The following is a 14547-nucleotide window of genomic DNA, read 5'->3' as shown; positions in this document are numbered from 1 at the left end:
CTTTTCAGGGTGGATGGGCAGGTGGTGGCCTTGTTTCAGTAGGCTGCCATCATTTTCTGGTAGGCTAGGGCTAAATATTTCCCGCCACTGATTTCTAAGTGAGATACTCGAAATGCCACTTCTTCTTCCTGTTTAGTCACTTAATTATTTTTTTATTGTCCATTTTTTAATTCTTTAAGCCAGGGGTCGCCAATCCCCGGGCTGTGGACAGGTACTAGTCTGTGTCCTGTTAGGAACTGGGCCGCACAGCAGGAGGTGAGGGGCTGGCGGAGTGAAGCTTCATCTGTATGGGCAGCTGCTCCCCAGCACTAGCATCACCTTCTCAGCTCCACCTCAGATCCTCAGGCATTAGATTCTCACAGGAGCACCAGTCCCTGGTGCCAAAAAGGTTGAGGACTGTTGCTTTAAGCCTCAAGTCCTCTGGAAATATTCAGTATTTCTCAGCTAAATTTTATTGCCAGTCCTTGGCCTAATTTTAAAAGGAAGGGAAATTTAGATTATTTTAAATGTAGAGAGCTATCTGGGGCTTGTTTAAGGGCTTTAAAATTTTTGTTGATGAATCATTGGGCTTCCTGCCCCCGTTTCCCACCATAATTCTTATGCTCTGAAATTTAACTAAACTATTTGTTGTTGCTGTTTTTGTATTTTACAGCTATCATGAGAAGTTTTTCCCTCCTACAAGAAGCCATAATTCCCTACATCCCTACTCTGATCACTCAGCTTACACAGAAGCTATTAGCTGTTAGTAAGGTAACAGAACCAGTTTTTTTTTTTAACTTATGCTACAAACTGAGCTCAGGGCTCCCTGGCAGTAGCTCAAACTTAGGAAAAAGTCTTCGAATTCTTTCTGACCCAACACCAACATTTAGTATACATTTTTGAAAGTGTAGGAATGACATTAGATTGGGGACATGGCAGCACCCACCTTTAAGTGTAGGGTCAGAAACTTTAAAATGTGTTTATTCTCATTAAAAAAGTAACATGTTCATTGAAAAAAAAATGAGCAAGTACATATGATCTGAAATGATTTTAGGTGAGTAGGCTTTTGTACCAAATAGACACAAAAGAGGCTATTAAGACTTCTATAAATGTAACTATTCTTTTCCCAAAAATAGTTTACTCCTCTTTTGATCAAAAATTTTACAGATATTTTGATTTGTATTTAAATATGCTAAGTTTTAGAAAATAAAATATTAAGGCTGACAAAATCCCTTGTTAGGTTCTTATTCCTGATAACTTTGAAAAGGAGGCGGATTCACAGAAGTACTGGAGGGAGTTCAGAGAACAGTAATGATTTTCCCACTGAGTTCTGGGTGTGAGTCTAGGACTACTTTGGGCCTTGGGGAATTTCAAGAGAAGCAGGGTCCCCTCCCGTGTCCCAGTCTCCGTCTGTACCCCTCACCTTCCGAGTTTCATCAGCTTTATATGGTGGCCGGCCAAGGATTTTGTTTGAAGGAAAATGGGGTTTTGTTGCTTTAAACGAAAATTGAAAACTACTGATTTCTATGTGGATTGTCACTGTAGATAGACATTGAAGCCCGTAGGGGTTAAGGTCTGTGTCAGGCCCCACACAAGGCTAGTTCTCCCATCCCTGTTCACGGAGAAGGCTGTAGGAGAGTGTGTGGGTTTAAGACAAATGCCTTAGAGCACTGGCAGCTGAGGCTTGTTGTCTCCTCCCTGTGACTAAAGTATTTTTTTCACAGTAGACTTTTCTTCTTTTTGCTCATTCAAAAAAAAATTTAAACAGGTATCGAGTATTATTTTCTGAATTTTAAAGTCAATGTAAAATTGTAACATATGCAGGCCTTTTAGTGTAATTGGTACTTTTTCTTAACAGTGATTTTAAAAAAGATAGCATCTCGATGTATTTTAATATAGTTACTTGGATTATTACGGTAATAAGAATTTTTTAAATTTCAGAACCCAAGCAAACCTCACTTTAATCACTACATGTTCGAAGCAATATGTTTATCCATAAGAATAACTTGCAAAGCCAACCCTGCTGCTGTTGTAAATTTTGAAGAGGCTTTGTTTCTCGTGTTTACTGAAATTTTGCAAAATGATGTACAAGGTAAGTTACAGGAAGTTATTTTCTTTCCAGTTGAATAAAATTAAAGTGGTTATAAAATTCAGCCTGCATAGAAAAGATGTGCCTTTGTGTGTCAGAGCCATTGATTCTAATGCTGACAGCTCTGTTTTTACTTTGGTCAACAGAATTTATTCCATATGTCTTTCAAGTAATGTCATTGCTCCTGGAAACACACAAAAATGATATTCCGTCTTCCTATATGGCTTTATTCCCTCATCTCCTTCAGCCAGTGCTTTGGGAAAGAACAGGAAATATCCCCGCTCTAGTGAGGCTCCTCCAAGCATTCTTGGAACGCGGTTCAAATACAATAGCAAGCGCTGCGCCTGACAAAATTGTGAGTTGGATTTATTTTGATGTAGCTGCAATTTTCTAAGGTAACTGAGAGAAACTAGGGATGGCAGATTTTAAAAAAAACTTTTAAAAATAAGTTTAGTAAAAAGAAGTTATTAGTAGGATATGTTAATGTGTATTAGAATTAGGTAAACTTTAGTTATGTATTTCCATGGTAGAAAAAAAAAATTAGAGCCAAAAGATTAATTTCAAGAACGTAACTTTCAGGGCTTATTGTGGTGGGAAATTTTTTTTCCTCTACACTTCCGAAGTAAGAACTAGAGAAAATGCTAGTTGGATTAATAAAGCATGAACTCTTTTACAACATATATCACCTGTTTAACTTTCGGAATAATGTATCCTTGCCTCTTTAACTAACAATTATTTGATCTGATTTATTGCAGCCTGGGTTATTAGGTGTCTTCCAGAAGCTGATTGCATCCAAAGCCAATGACCACCAAGGTTTTTATCTTCTAAATAGTATAATAGAGCACATGCCTTTTTAATTCTTTAAGCCAGGGGTCCCCAATCCCCGGGCTGTGGACAGGTACTAGTCTGTGTCCTGTTAGGAACTGGGCCGCACAGCAGGAGGTGAAGGGCTGGCGGAGCGAAGCTTCATCTGTATGGGCAGCTGCTCCCCAGCACTAGCATCACCTTCTCAGCTCCACCTCAGATCCTCAGGCATTAGATTCTCACAGGAGCACCAGTCCCTGGTGCCAAAAGGGTTGGGGACTGTTGCTTTAAGCCTCAAGTCCTCTGGAAATACTCAGTATTTCTCAGCTAAATTTTATTGCCAGTCCTTGGCCTAATTTTAAAAGGAAGGGAAATTTAGATTATTTTAAATGTAGAGAGCTATCTGGGGCTTGTTTAAGGGCTTTAAAATTTTTGTTGATGAATCATAGGGCTTCCTGCCCCCCTTTCCCACCATAATTCTTGTGCTCTGAAATTTAACTAAACTATTTGTTGTTGCTGTTTTTGTATTTTACAGCTATCATGAGAAGTTTTTCCCTCCTACAAGAAGCCATAATTCCCTACATCCCTACTCTGATCACTCAGCTTACACAGAAGCTATTAGCTGTTAGTAAGGTAACAGAACCAGTTTTTTTTTAACTTATGCTACAAACTGAGCTCAGGGCTCCCTGGCAGTAGCTCAAACTTAGGAAAAAGTCTTTGAATTCTTTCTGACCCAACACCAACATTTAGTATACATTTTCGAAAGTGTAGGAATGACATTAGATTGGGGACATGGCAGCACCCACCTTTAAATGTAGGGTCAGAAACTTTAAAATGTGTTTATTCTCATTAAAAAAGTAACATGTTCATTGAAAAAAAAATGAGCAAGTACATATGATCTGAAATGATTTTAGGTGAGTAGGCTTTTGTACCAAATAGACACAAAAGAGGCTATTAAGACTTCTATAAATGTAACTATTCTTTTCCCAAAAATAGTTTACTCCTCTTTTGATCAAAAATTTTACAGATATTTTGATTTGTATTTAAATATGCTAAGTTTTAGAAAATAAAATATTAAGGCTGACAAAATCCCTTGTTAGGTTCTTATTCCTGATAACTTTGAAAAGGAGGCGGATTCACAGAAGTACTGGAGGGAGTTCAGAGAACAGTAATGATTTTCCCACTGAGTTCTGGGTGTGAGTCTAGGACTACTTTGGGCCTTGGGGAATTTCAAGAGAAGCAGGGTCCCCTCCCGTGTCCCAGTCTCCGTCTGTACCCCTCACCTTCCGAGTTTCATCAGCTTTATATGGTGGCCGGCCAAGGATTTTGTTTGAAGGAAAATGGGGTTTTGTTGCTTTAAACGAAAATTGAAAACTACTGATTTCTATGTGGATTGTCACTGTAGATAGACATTGAAGCCCGTAGGGGTTAAGGTCTGTGTCAGGCCCCACACAAGGCTAGTTCTCCCATCCCTGTTCACGGAGAAGGCTGTAGGAGAGTGTGTGGGTTTAAGACAAATGCCTTAGAGCACTGGCAGCTGAGGCTTGTTGTCTCCTCCCTGTGACTAAAGTATTTTTTTCACAGTAGACTTTTCTTCTTTTTGCTCATTCAAAAAAAAATTTAAACAGGTATCGAGTATTATTTTCTGAATTTTAAAGTCAATGTAAAATTGTAACATATGCAGGCCTTTTAGTGTAATTGGTACTTTTTCTTAACAGTGATTTTAAAAAAGATAGCATCTCGATGTATTTTAATATAGTTACTTGGATTATTACGGTAATAAGAATTTTTTAAATTTCAGAACCCAAGCAAACCTCACTTTAATCACTACATGTTCGAAGCAATATGTTTATCCATAAGAATAACTTGCAAAGCCAACCCTGCTGCTGTTGTAAATTTTGAAGAGGCTTTGTTTCTCGTGTTTACTGAAATTTTGCAAAATGATGTACAAGGTAAGTTACAGGAAGTTATTTTCTTTCCAGTTGAATAAAATTAAAGTGGTTATAAAATTCAGCCTGCATAGAAAAGATGTGCCTTTGTGTGTCAGAGCCATTGATTCTAATGCTGACAGCTCTGTTTTTACTTTGGTCAACAGAATTTATTCCATATGTCTTTCAAGTAATGTCATTGCTCCTGGAAACACACAAAAATGATATTCCGTCTTCCTATATGGCTTTATTCCCTCATCTCCTTCAGCCAGTGCTTTGGGAAAGAACAGGAAATATCCCCGCTCTAGTGAGGCTCCTCCAAGCATTCTTGGAACGCGGTTCAAATACAATAGCAAGCGCTGCGCCTGACAAAATTGTGAGTTGGATTTATTTTGATGTAGCTGCAATTTTCTAAGGTAACTGAGAGAAACTAGGGATGGCAGATTTTAAAAAAAACTTTTAAAAATAAGTTTAGTAAAAAGAGAAGTTATTAGTAGGACATGTTAATGTGTATTAGAATTAGGTAAACTTTAGTTATGTATTTCCATGGTAGAAAAAAAAAATCAGAGCCAAACAGATTAATTTCAAGAACGTAACTTTCAGGGCTTATTGTGGTGGGAAATTTTTTTTCCTCTACACTTCCGAAGTAAGAACTAGAGAAAATGCTAGTTGGATTAATAAAGCATGAACTCTTTTACAACATATATCACCTGTTTAACTTTCGGAATAATGAATCCTTGCCTCTTTAACTAACAATTATTTGATCTGATTTATTGCAGCCTGGGTTATTAGGTGTCTTCCAGAAGCTGATTGCATCCAAAGCCAATGACCACCAAGGTTTTTATCTTCTAAATAGTATAATAGAGCACATGCCTCCGTAAGTATGAATGTCCCTCACTGTACATTTAATCAAGGGTTCTGTTACCAGAAAAATGGCGAATTTATGTTTTTCCTTTTATTCCAATTCTTTAGTGAGTCGGTTGACCAATATAGGAAGCAAATCTTCATTCTGCTATTCCAAAGACTTCAAAATTCCAAAACAACAAAGTTTATTAAGAGTAAGTAAAATCATTTGGATGTTCCTTCAGAAATAACGAAGTAGCTAAAACTCTTATGCTTTACAGTTACATATAAAACTTTTATCAGTTATATAAAATGCTTTAAGATGTTTGTATTCTTCGAACACTAAAAATCAGCTTCAAATAAACTGTGTTCCAAAGGTAAGTTTAGCTATCAAAATGTTTTTAATAGAAATATGAAAAATATAAATCAGACTTTGTGCCTGTACGATAAAGGCAGAAATTCTATGTTAAAATGCTTAAATTAGATATTTCATTTGGCAGACTTCTCTCCTAAATCACTTGTTTATTTAGCACAGTGAGTCCTCTATATTGATAATCTGCATCTCCTTTCGACAGGTTTCTTAGTCTTTATTAATTTGTATTGCATAAAATACGGGGCGCTGGCACTACAAGAAATATTTGATGGTATACAACCAAAGTAAGTATTTGTTATATTTTCTTTTTAAAAGTGAAAATTTGACTTTTACCATAAATCAGTATCTCTGTTTTATACATGACTTACAGTTCTTGGTGAGCGATAGTATCCTTATGGTTTTCAAAATATTGGGGTGTCGGGTCATAAAGAAGAAAATCTTCGTAAATGTTTTCCTCGTTCCCAGAGGTGCTCCCCACCTGGCCTTTCACAGCCAGTGTTCTCTGCGATGCGAGATGGCTGGTGGTGTCCCCGGAGCCTGCCTTTGTTAAGGCCAATAGCATGATTTTTCCAATGAGAAACGTTTGGATGAAACTTTGCTTTTAACTTAGTGTATATGCAAAGAATGTAGTTAGGTGGCATTCCCCATTTAGTAGGGAAAGGAAGGCTACAAAGAAATGATAGGGGACAACTCTTTGGAGAAAAAACAAGTTAGATCCCTGTGTCTGTATTATATCAAAAATTCCAAATTGAATAAAATGTAAACATTGAATGAATTAACCTGAAGAGTAGTACCAGAAATTATGCTTTTCTGGCAATGAAGATTGTGAGGAAACCAATTTTCATGCACAGCTGGTGGGTGCCTAAACTGGTGTGATCTTTCTGTAGAGCAAAAAGCGAGCACCCTTTCTGTGGGGCATTGAAATGGTCACACGCTTTGATTCCCACCATTTCAAAAACTTTATTGTGTCAACTGAGAGATTTGCATCCTTTTGAATTATGAAAGTTTTACATCTAGGATGTTTGCAACAACATGGAATGCTTAGCAAAGTAATATTTTAAATATAGCCATTAACATTTACATGGTTACAGGTGTGTAAACGTGGTTATAGTTGGGAAGTTTATCAAACAAAAATGTTAAAACTAGGTATTGATGTGCAGTAGGGTGATGATTCTTTTTTTATTATTGCTCTTGCTTATCCCTGTTTTCTAATTCTAATTTTTAAAAGCGTTCTTAAGTTTTAAATAATACAAGACCAAAAAGTAGCTGCAAAGATTCTACTTGAGCATGGGCTTAGGTATTGTTCACAAAAGATGATGCCAGTTGTCCACAGGGTAGAGGTTTGATGTTTTTGTTACTGTTTTGTCATCTCTAGGTGTCTTCCATTCAGTTGAGTAAATATAGCAGCTTTGTTATTTGGGATTTTATTATATTCTTAAGGAGTCGCCAGGTACAAATAACATCTAGTAAGCACTTCACTGTTTATAGTGGTAGTCTAATATTGACTTGGGTTTGTTTTGCTTTAATAGAATGTTTGGAATGGTTTTGGAAAAAATCATTATTCCTGAAATTCAAAAAGTATCTGGAAATGTAGAGAAAAAGATTTGTGCGGTTGGCATAACCAAATTACTAACAGAATGTCCCCCAATGATGGACACTGAGTATACCAAGCTGTGGTAAGTACTCCATTCTAATGTCTAAAGGGCATTGCAGCTTCCTTCCCTTACAACTGAAAAATTAACCAAGCTTACTCTCTTGAGAGCGAAGAGAATGGGGTTCCGATTTTGGCTTCTCCATCCACTAGCAGCCATCAGATCCAAGATACGACTTATGGATCCTTCTGGACCTAAAAAGATCTTTTTTCCTGATTCCTGACTTTTTGGGGGGTTGGTGAGAGTGCATGGTCTCTAAGACTTTTATGATAGATGCCCAAGTAAACTGGCTGAAGTCTTTTAAGAGAAGAAACTGAACAGGCCAAGAGAGGATCTTACATGCTTGTGCTCAGTGTCTCACAGACCGAGCTTTTCCTGCCCTCCTGCCTCTCCTTTTCTTAAGGTGGTTTCACTCAGGCAACCCCTTCCATACAGTGATCTGACAATTTGAGGCTTACTTCTTCTAACTTCCAGCATTGAATCTCCTTGATTTTACTCGAGTCACATCACCTTCTTACTAGCCAGGCCTGGATCACATAGCCACTTTGAGAGCTCTGAGGATGGAGTAGTTTTCATCCTCACAGCTCCATCCAGATGGGGTGCTGCGGCCAAAAAGAATTGAAAAATGGTTTCTGTATAAGCGTAAACATTGATGTCAATCCTAATTTCAACAGCCCCTTAAACTCCTGAGATTCTGAGTCTACATTGTGTTTCTGAGGGAAACACAATGTTATTCTTTCAACATTCAAAGTATTTACTTAATCTTTTCATCTTCTTGCTTTCTTCCTATCCAGGACTCCTTTACTGCAGTCTCTGATTGGCCTTTTTGAGTTACCCGAAGATGATACCATTCCTGATGAAGAACATTTTGTTGACATAGAAGATACACCAGGCTACCAGACTGCCTTCTCACAGTTGGCATTTGCTGGGAGAAAAGAACATGATCCTGTAGGTCAAATGGTGAACAACCCGAAGATTCACCTGGCACAGTCACTTCACAAACTGTCAACTGCCTGTCCGGGAAGGGTAAGTGTCTGTGTTGTCAAAGAACTCTGTGACTGACGGAGGCCTTCACGGGAAGGGTAGATAGTAGCGCTGGTGCTGGTGCCTGTTGTCATTGGTCAGCATAACCAAACATCCATCAAGTTATCATCAAGGCTTATTTTTCTTTAGTTAAAATGAGAGGTCTTTTTTTGTGTGTATAATGTGCTACAAAAATATTTTAAGCAAATGATTTTTGGAGTAAATTGGGATAAAGCCCTTTGACTAGAAATTTTTTTAACTACAGAATACTCAAATAATGGAATATAGAAAGAGTAAACCTAATGACTATATAGTCAGTACCTCTTAATTTTCAGATATTTTTCAGTTTTATTATAGAAAACTTCAAATGTGCATAGGAAACAGTACAGTGACCCCTCATGTGCCAACTTTCAATAATTACCAGTATTCTGCCAATCTTTTCTTTCTTTGCTAGAGAGTGTTAGAGCAAACCTTAGGTGGTAACATCATAACCACAATTCCTCTACCACACTGAACAATAGTAATTCCTTACTGATCCTCTTTTTCAACCTTTCCATTTTTGAATGCGTAAAAGCAGTTGAGGTAGTTGGGAATTCCTTTAACAGTTACTGGTGACAGACGGCTGTTCCCAGAGCTGTGGCAGTCCTGTAGGTGATGGGTTTGTGTTGGGACGTTAGGGTCGCCAACACTTGGTCTGTGTGTTTCCCGTTTCTTGTAGGTTCCATCAATGGTGAGCACGAGCCTCAATGCAGAAGCGCTCCAGTATCTCCAAGGATACCTTCAGGCAGCCAGTGTGACACTGCTTTGAACTGTTTAGTGATTTGGCTAAGTGCAGAATGGTTTCTGGGGAAATCAGATAGACTTCTGAGCACAGCTAGCTGCATAAAATAAAGCAAGTTTTCCTTTTGAACTTGTCACAAATTCCATCTTGTAAAGAATATTAAATGTTGCTTTAAGCTGAACCTTGAACAAATTAGGTGGTTTGTGTTTATAAATACAAGTGGGTAACTTTTCCAGTTTGCATCTTAAAGGGACAAGCATTAATAGTCCAGCATATGACATTGCTTTGAGTTGAGCATTTGCACTGTCAGTTTTGATGGACATTGGAGACTTTTCTGTTACTAAATCCTTTTGTTTTGAGGTTGTTGACAGTTCGTGTTTTTCTTGTCCTTTGTAATTTTGTCTGTTTCCTTAAGCTTTTATTTGGAAATGGAATCTCTCGTGTGACCTTGCCAAGAAGTGCACATTTCAGTTTTAAACGTGTAATCAGCAATAAAAAAAAAAAAAAAAAGCCCTAAAATATGTAAGAACATCTTAAGGACAGGGTTTTGGTGCTCTCTGAAACCTTTATAATGAAGAATTTCCTAAAATTTTTTCTTTTCCCCTCATGGAATCCATAAAATCCTTATTTCTAAGTAATTCACTGTCTTTTTACAAAGAGAACCCCTCCTTTAGGGCTGGTGCATGATCGGTGGTAAAGGCTGCTGTTACAAAGCTTGTGTGGCAGGAGAAGGCAGCCAGGAACTGTATAAATTTATCTATTTTTGGGTTTCCTCTCTTGGAGAAAAGCTTGGCAGCGTGTAAGTCACAACAGACAGGTCAGAGAAAAAGTGTGTTAGACCTGATGCAAAAGGACTATTGGAGAGGTTTACTTACGTTGCACTGGGAAAATGGCCCATCTCCTCGTGAGCAGAACCCACCCTTCTGCGTCTGGAGAGAGAAATAGTTTGATTCCTGCTTCCAGGAGCCAGCAGCAAACCTCAGCTGAGAACGCAGGTCCTGCCACTCCCAGACAGAGCAGAATTAGTCTCCTAGGAATGCTGGACAGCCCCTCTCCTAAGGCCCAAAGTTAAGCTGAAGCCAAACCTACGCAGAGCGCTGCCTTTGTTGTGATTACAGATCTCAGGCTAGAATGAGAGAGGTACCTGCTGAGCACCTTGACCCATCAGTGAGGCTGCAAAACCTGAAAGGAGGACATCCAATAATAAAGATGGTGAAGTAGGTAAACCCTGCTTACCTCTTCCCACAACCCAGATTATAGAACCACCACCTGAAGACTATGTGAACGGAAGTCCTATTACTAAGGATATAAAGAAAGCAGCAGCTGTGACATGACTGGTAGGGGCGAAGCGGGGAGATCCCATACACATGGACGTATGCCGGTTAAGGACTGGGAGAGCTGTTTCAGCTAAGGAATGGGGTCGCAGCGCCACGCCAGGCTCCCCAGGCAGGGGCACTGGTGCCAGAAGAATCCCTGTAATGTGCGGCTGTGAAAGCCAGTAGGGACTGCGTCCACGTGAGACGGAGGCTGCTGGAGTCCCCGTTGTTCTCGAGTGGCCTGTGCAGACTCACTTCGCTCATGAACTCACTCGGCTCCAGTGCTGAGGCAGCAGCTTGAAAACCGCTAGGGGCGTATGGGGAAGGACCGAAACTTCTGGGCTAGAGCTAGAAGGTCAGGACAGTTCTACCTTCAGGGGACCAAAGCACTGGCAAGCCTGATCAGGCAAGTGCCAATCTGAGGCCTCCATTAACCTAACACTGATCCCTCCCTCCATCTCCCCACCTCTGTTTACCTGAGACTCCAGTCACTTGAACCCCAAGCCACTTCCTGTGACTTCCACACAAGCGGCCTGCCTTGATGGGCACTGTAGACTTTCCCAGAATCTCTCACAAACCCAAAACAAGTAGCAACTGGCCCCGGAGTATTCTGTACCTCTTGCTAAGCAGCCCCAAACTTGGCTTAAGCTGTGACCACAATCTCAGGACGTGGTATCTGCCAGAGGGTCCCAAGCCCAGAACTAGTGGCAGCTGGCCTCGGATCACAGCGGAGGCTTTCTCAGGCAGCCCTAAGCCCAGCACCAGTGGCAACCAACCAGATAACTCTCTAGCTCTGACCAGGTGGCCTAAGCCAGACACAGAGGGTGTACCAGGGCCCTTCCTGTGACACTCCAGAATCGACACACCCCGTGGCTGCCTTCAGAGCACACCAGAGCACCACCCAACCAGCACCAAAAAGACACACCTGAAGGTCGGACTCTGCTGGCACAAACCCTGCTAAGGCGACCTCTGCTATGTGTGGTCAGCCCACACTTAAAAGCTTGTCCACTCTAGTCATGGCCAGTCCTCACAGCCTGTCAGCTTGAAGGTCAGTCCCACCCAATGATGGGCCAACAGCAATCAAGATTCAACTACAACATGAGGGCAAACACAAAGGACACTACTTGAACACCTGGCTCAGGTAAAAAGGGAGACTGTGCCACTGGGCCCCATAGGACATCTACTACATAAGGCCACTCTGCCCAAACTGGGAGACATAGCAGAGCTACCTAATACATAGAAACAAAGGGAGGCAGGCAAAACAAGGAGACATGTCCCAAATGGAAGAACAGGACAAAACTCAAGAAAAAGAAATAAAATAGGGACAATCTACCAGATACGGAGTTCAAAATACTAGCTATAAGGATGCTCCATGAACTCAGGGGAAGAGTAGGTGAACTCCGAACTTCAATAAAGAGGTAGAAACCTAAAAAGGAACCAATCATAAATGAATAGAGAGAATCAACATCAGATGAAGCAGAGGATGGACTCAGTGATTTGGAAGAAAAAGCAGAAAAACCAACTCAGAACAGCACAAACAAAAAAATGAAAGGGCTCTCTGGGACAGCAAGCTTAACACCATATGGTTACCACAAGGAGGAGAGAGCGAGCAAGGAATTGAAAACCTATTTGAAGAAATGACTGACAATTTCCCTAACCCGGCAAAGGAAATATACAAGTCCAGGAAGTACAGAGTCCCAAACAAGATGAACCCAAACAGGCCTACACCGAGACACATCATAATTAAAATGTCAAAGGTTAAAGACAAAGAATCTTAAAAGAGAAAAGCAGTTACCTACATGGAGCGCCTCCTATAAGACTGTCAGCTGATTTCTTAAACTTTGCAGGCCAGAAAGGATTAGCATGAAGTATTCATAGTATGGTGGGGGGACGGGGGGTGGACCTACAACCCAGATTACTTTACCCAGCAAGACTATCATTTAGAATCAAAGGAGAGAAAGAGATTCTCGGACAAGGAAAAGCTATGAGTTCATCACCACTAAATTGGCATTAAAAGAAATGTTAAAGGGACTTCTATAAGTAGAAATGGTCAAAAAAATAAAATACAGGAAAGAAAAATTCTCACTGACAAAGGCAAACACTCAGTAAAAGATCAACCAACTATAAGTCTAGTACAAAAGTTAAATGGCAAAAATAGGAAGATCATGTATAATTACAACAGTAAATGAAGGGATTCATAGAAGTAAAACAAATGACAAATGTGCAGGGAATAAGTGAAAATTGTAGTGATTTTAGAATGTGTTTGAACTTAAGTGACCATCAATTTAAAATAAAATAGATTGCTATAAACATAGCTTGGCATATATGAAGCACATGGTAACCACAAACCAAAAATCAAGATACAAGAAATAGAAAGGTATCTGAACACCACCCTCTAGAAAATAATCAACGTATAAAAGAGCAAGAGAATAAGAACTACAAAAACAATCTGAAAACAATAAGTTGGCAATAACTATATAACTGAATAATTACTTTAAATGTAAATGGATTAAATGCTCCAATCAAAAGACAGGATGGCTGAATCAATGGGAAAAAAAAAACAGCCTGTACATACGCTGCCTATGAGAGTCTTCAGATAAAAAGCTGCAGACTGAAAAGGGTGGAAAAATATATTTCATGCGCATGGAAATTTAAAAAAGAAAGCTGGGGTAGCAATACTTGTATCAGACAAAACAAACTTTAAAACAAAGGCTGTAACAAGAGACAAAGAAGAACACTTCATAACAATAAAGGGTCGATCCAACAAGAGGATATAACTCTCATAAACACCTCTCACCCCAAGTAGGAGCACCTAAATATATAAAGCAAATTCTGACGGACATAAAGGGAGAGATTGACAGTAATACAATAACTGGAGTTTATCACCCGCTGACAATGGGTAGATCATCCAGATAGAAAATCAGCAACAGTGGCCTTAAATGACATGTTGACCACATGGACTTAACTAATATTTTTAGAACTTTTCACCCAAAAGCAGAATACGTTCTTTTCAAATGCACATAGAACATTTTCCACGACGGAGCATGTTAGGCCATAAAACAAATCTCAATAAATTTAAGAATGAAATCATCAAGCATCTTCTCCAATGGTATAAAATTAGAAATAACATGCTACTAAACTGAATGGGTTAACAAAGAATTCTAGGAAGAAATCAAAAGATACCTTGGAAAGAAATGAAAACGCATCAAAAATCTATCAGACACAGCCAAAGCAGCTTTAAGAGGAAAATTAATAGCAATACAGGCCTACCTCAAGAAACAAGAAAAATCTCAAAGCAATCTAACCTTACATGGAAAGGAACTAGAAAATGAACAAAACCCAGTGAGTAAAGGAAGGAAATAATAAAAATCTGAGCGGAAATAAAGTCTGAAAAAGCCCAAAATATCAATGAAACAGGGTTCTTTGAAAAGATATAAATTGACAAACCTTTTGCCAGACTGAAGAAAAAAAGAGCACTCAAATAAAATCTTGAAAGAAGTGACAACCAACACCATAGAAATATAAAGGATTATAAGAAAATGCCACAAACAATTACATTACAACCTGGAAGAAATGAAAAATTTCTAGAAACACAAACTTCCAAGGCTGAATCAGAAAAAAACATAAGTCTACAGTCATGCCACCCTGAACTAGCCCAATCCCATCTGATCTCGGAAGCTAAGCAGGGTCAGTCCTGATTAGTACTTGGATGGGAGACCACCTAGGAAGACCAGGTGCTGTAGGCGTAAAAAAATAAAA

General features: G+C 39.3%; 1 protein-coding gene and 1 pseudogene across 1 annotated transcript in view; both read left to right on the top strand.

Moving 5' to 3' along the window:
* The window catches only part of CSE1L (chromosome segregation 1 like), a 40983-nt gene extending 31001 nt beyond the window's left edge, over positions 1-9982 (top strand). Inside the window, exons 15-23 of the mRNA XM_023534084.1 lie at positions 653-750; positions 1921-2071; positions 2215-2423; positions 5580-5677; positions 5773-5858; positions 6219-6300; positions 7546-7692; positions 8463-8694; positions 9410-9982. Of these exons, the coding sequence (XP_023389852.1) occupies positions 653-750; positions 1921-2071; positions 2215-2423; positions 5580-5677; positions 5773-5858; positions 6219-6300; positions 7546-7692; positions 8463-8694; positions 9410-9499 (1193 nt within the window). The 3' untranslated portion in view covers positions 9500-9982. The remainder of the gene's footprint in view (positions 1-652; positions 751-1920; positions 2072-2214; positions 2424-5579; positions 5678-5772; positions 5859-6218; positions 6301-7545; positions 7693-8462; positions 8695-9409) is intronic.
* A 4433-nt stretch (positions 9983-14415) lies between these two features.
* Positions 14416-14534, top strand: LOC111743647 (annotated as a pseudogene).
* Positions 14535-14547: the final 13 nt, after the last annotated feature.

Source organism: Pteropus vampyrus, unplaced genomic scaffold (genome assembly GCF_000151845.1).
Source record: "Pteropus vampyrus isolate Shadow unplaced genomic scaffold, Pvam_2.0 Scaffold117, whole genome shotgun sequence".
Lineage (NCBI taxonomy): Eukaryota > Metazoa > Chordata > Mammalia > Chiroptera > Pteropodidae > Pteropus > Pteropus vampyrus.
The sequence above is the reverse complement of the archived record's forward strand: the minus strand, read 5'-3'. Positions and strand labels throughout refer to the sequence as shown.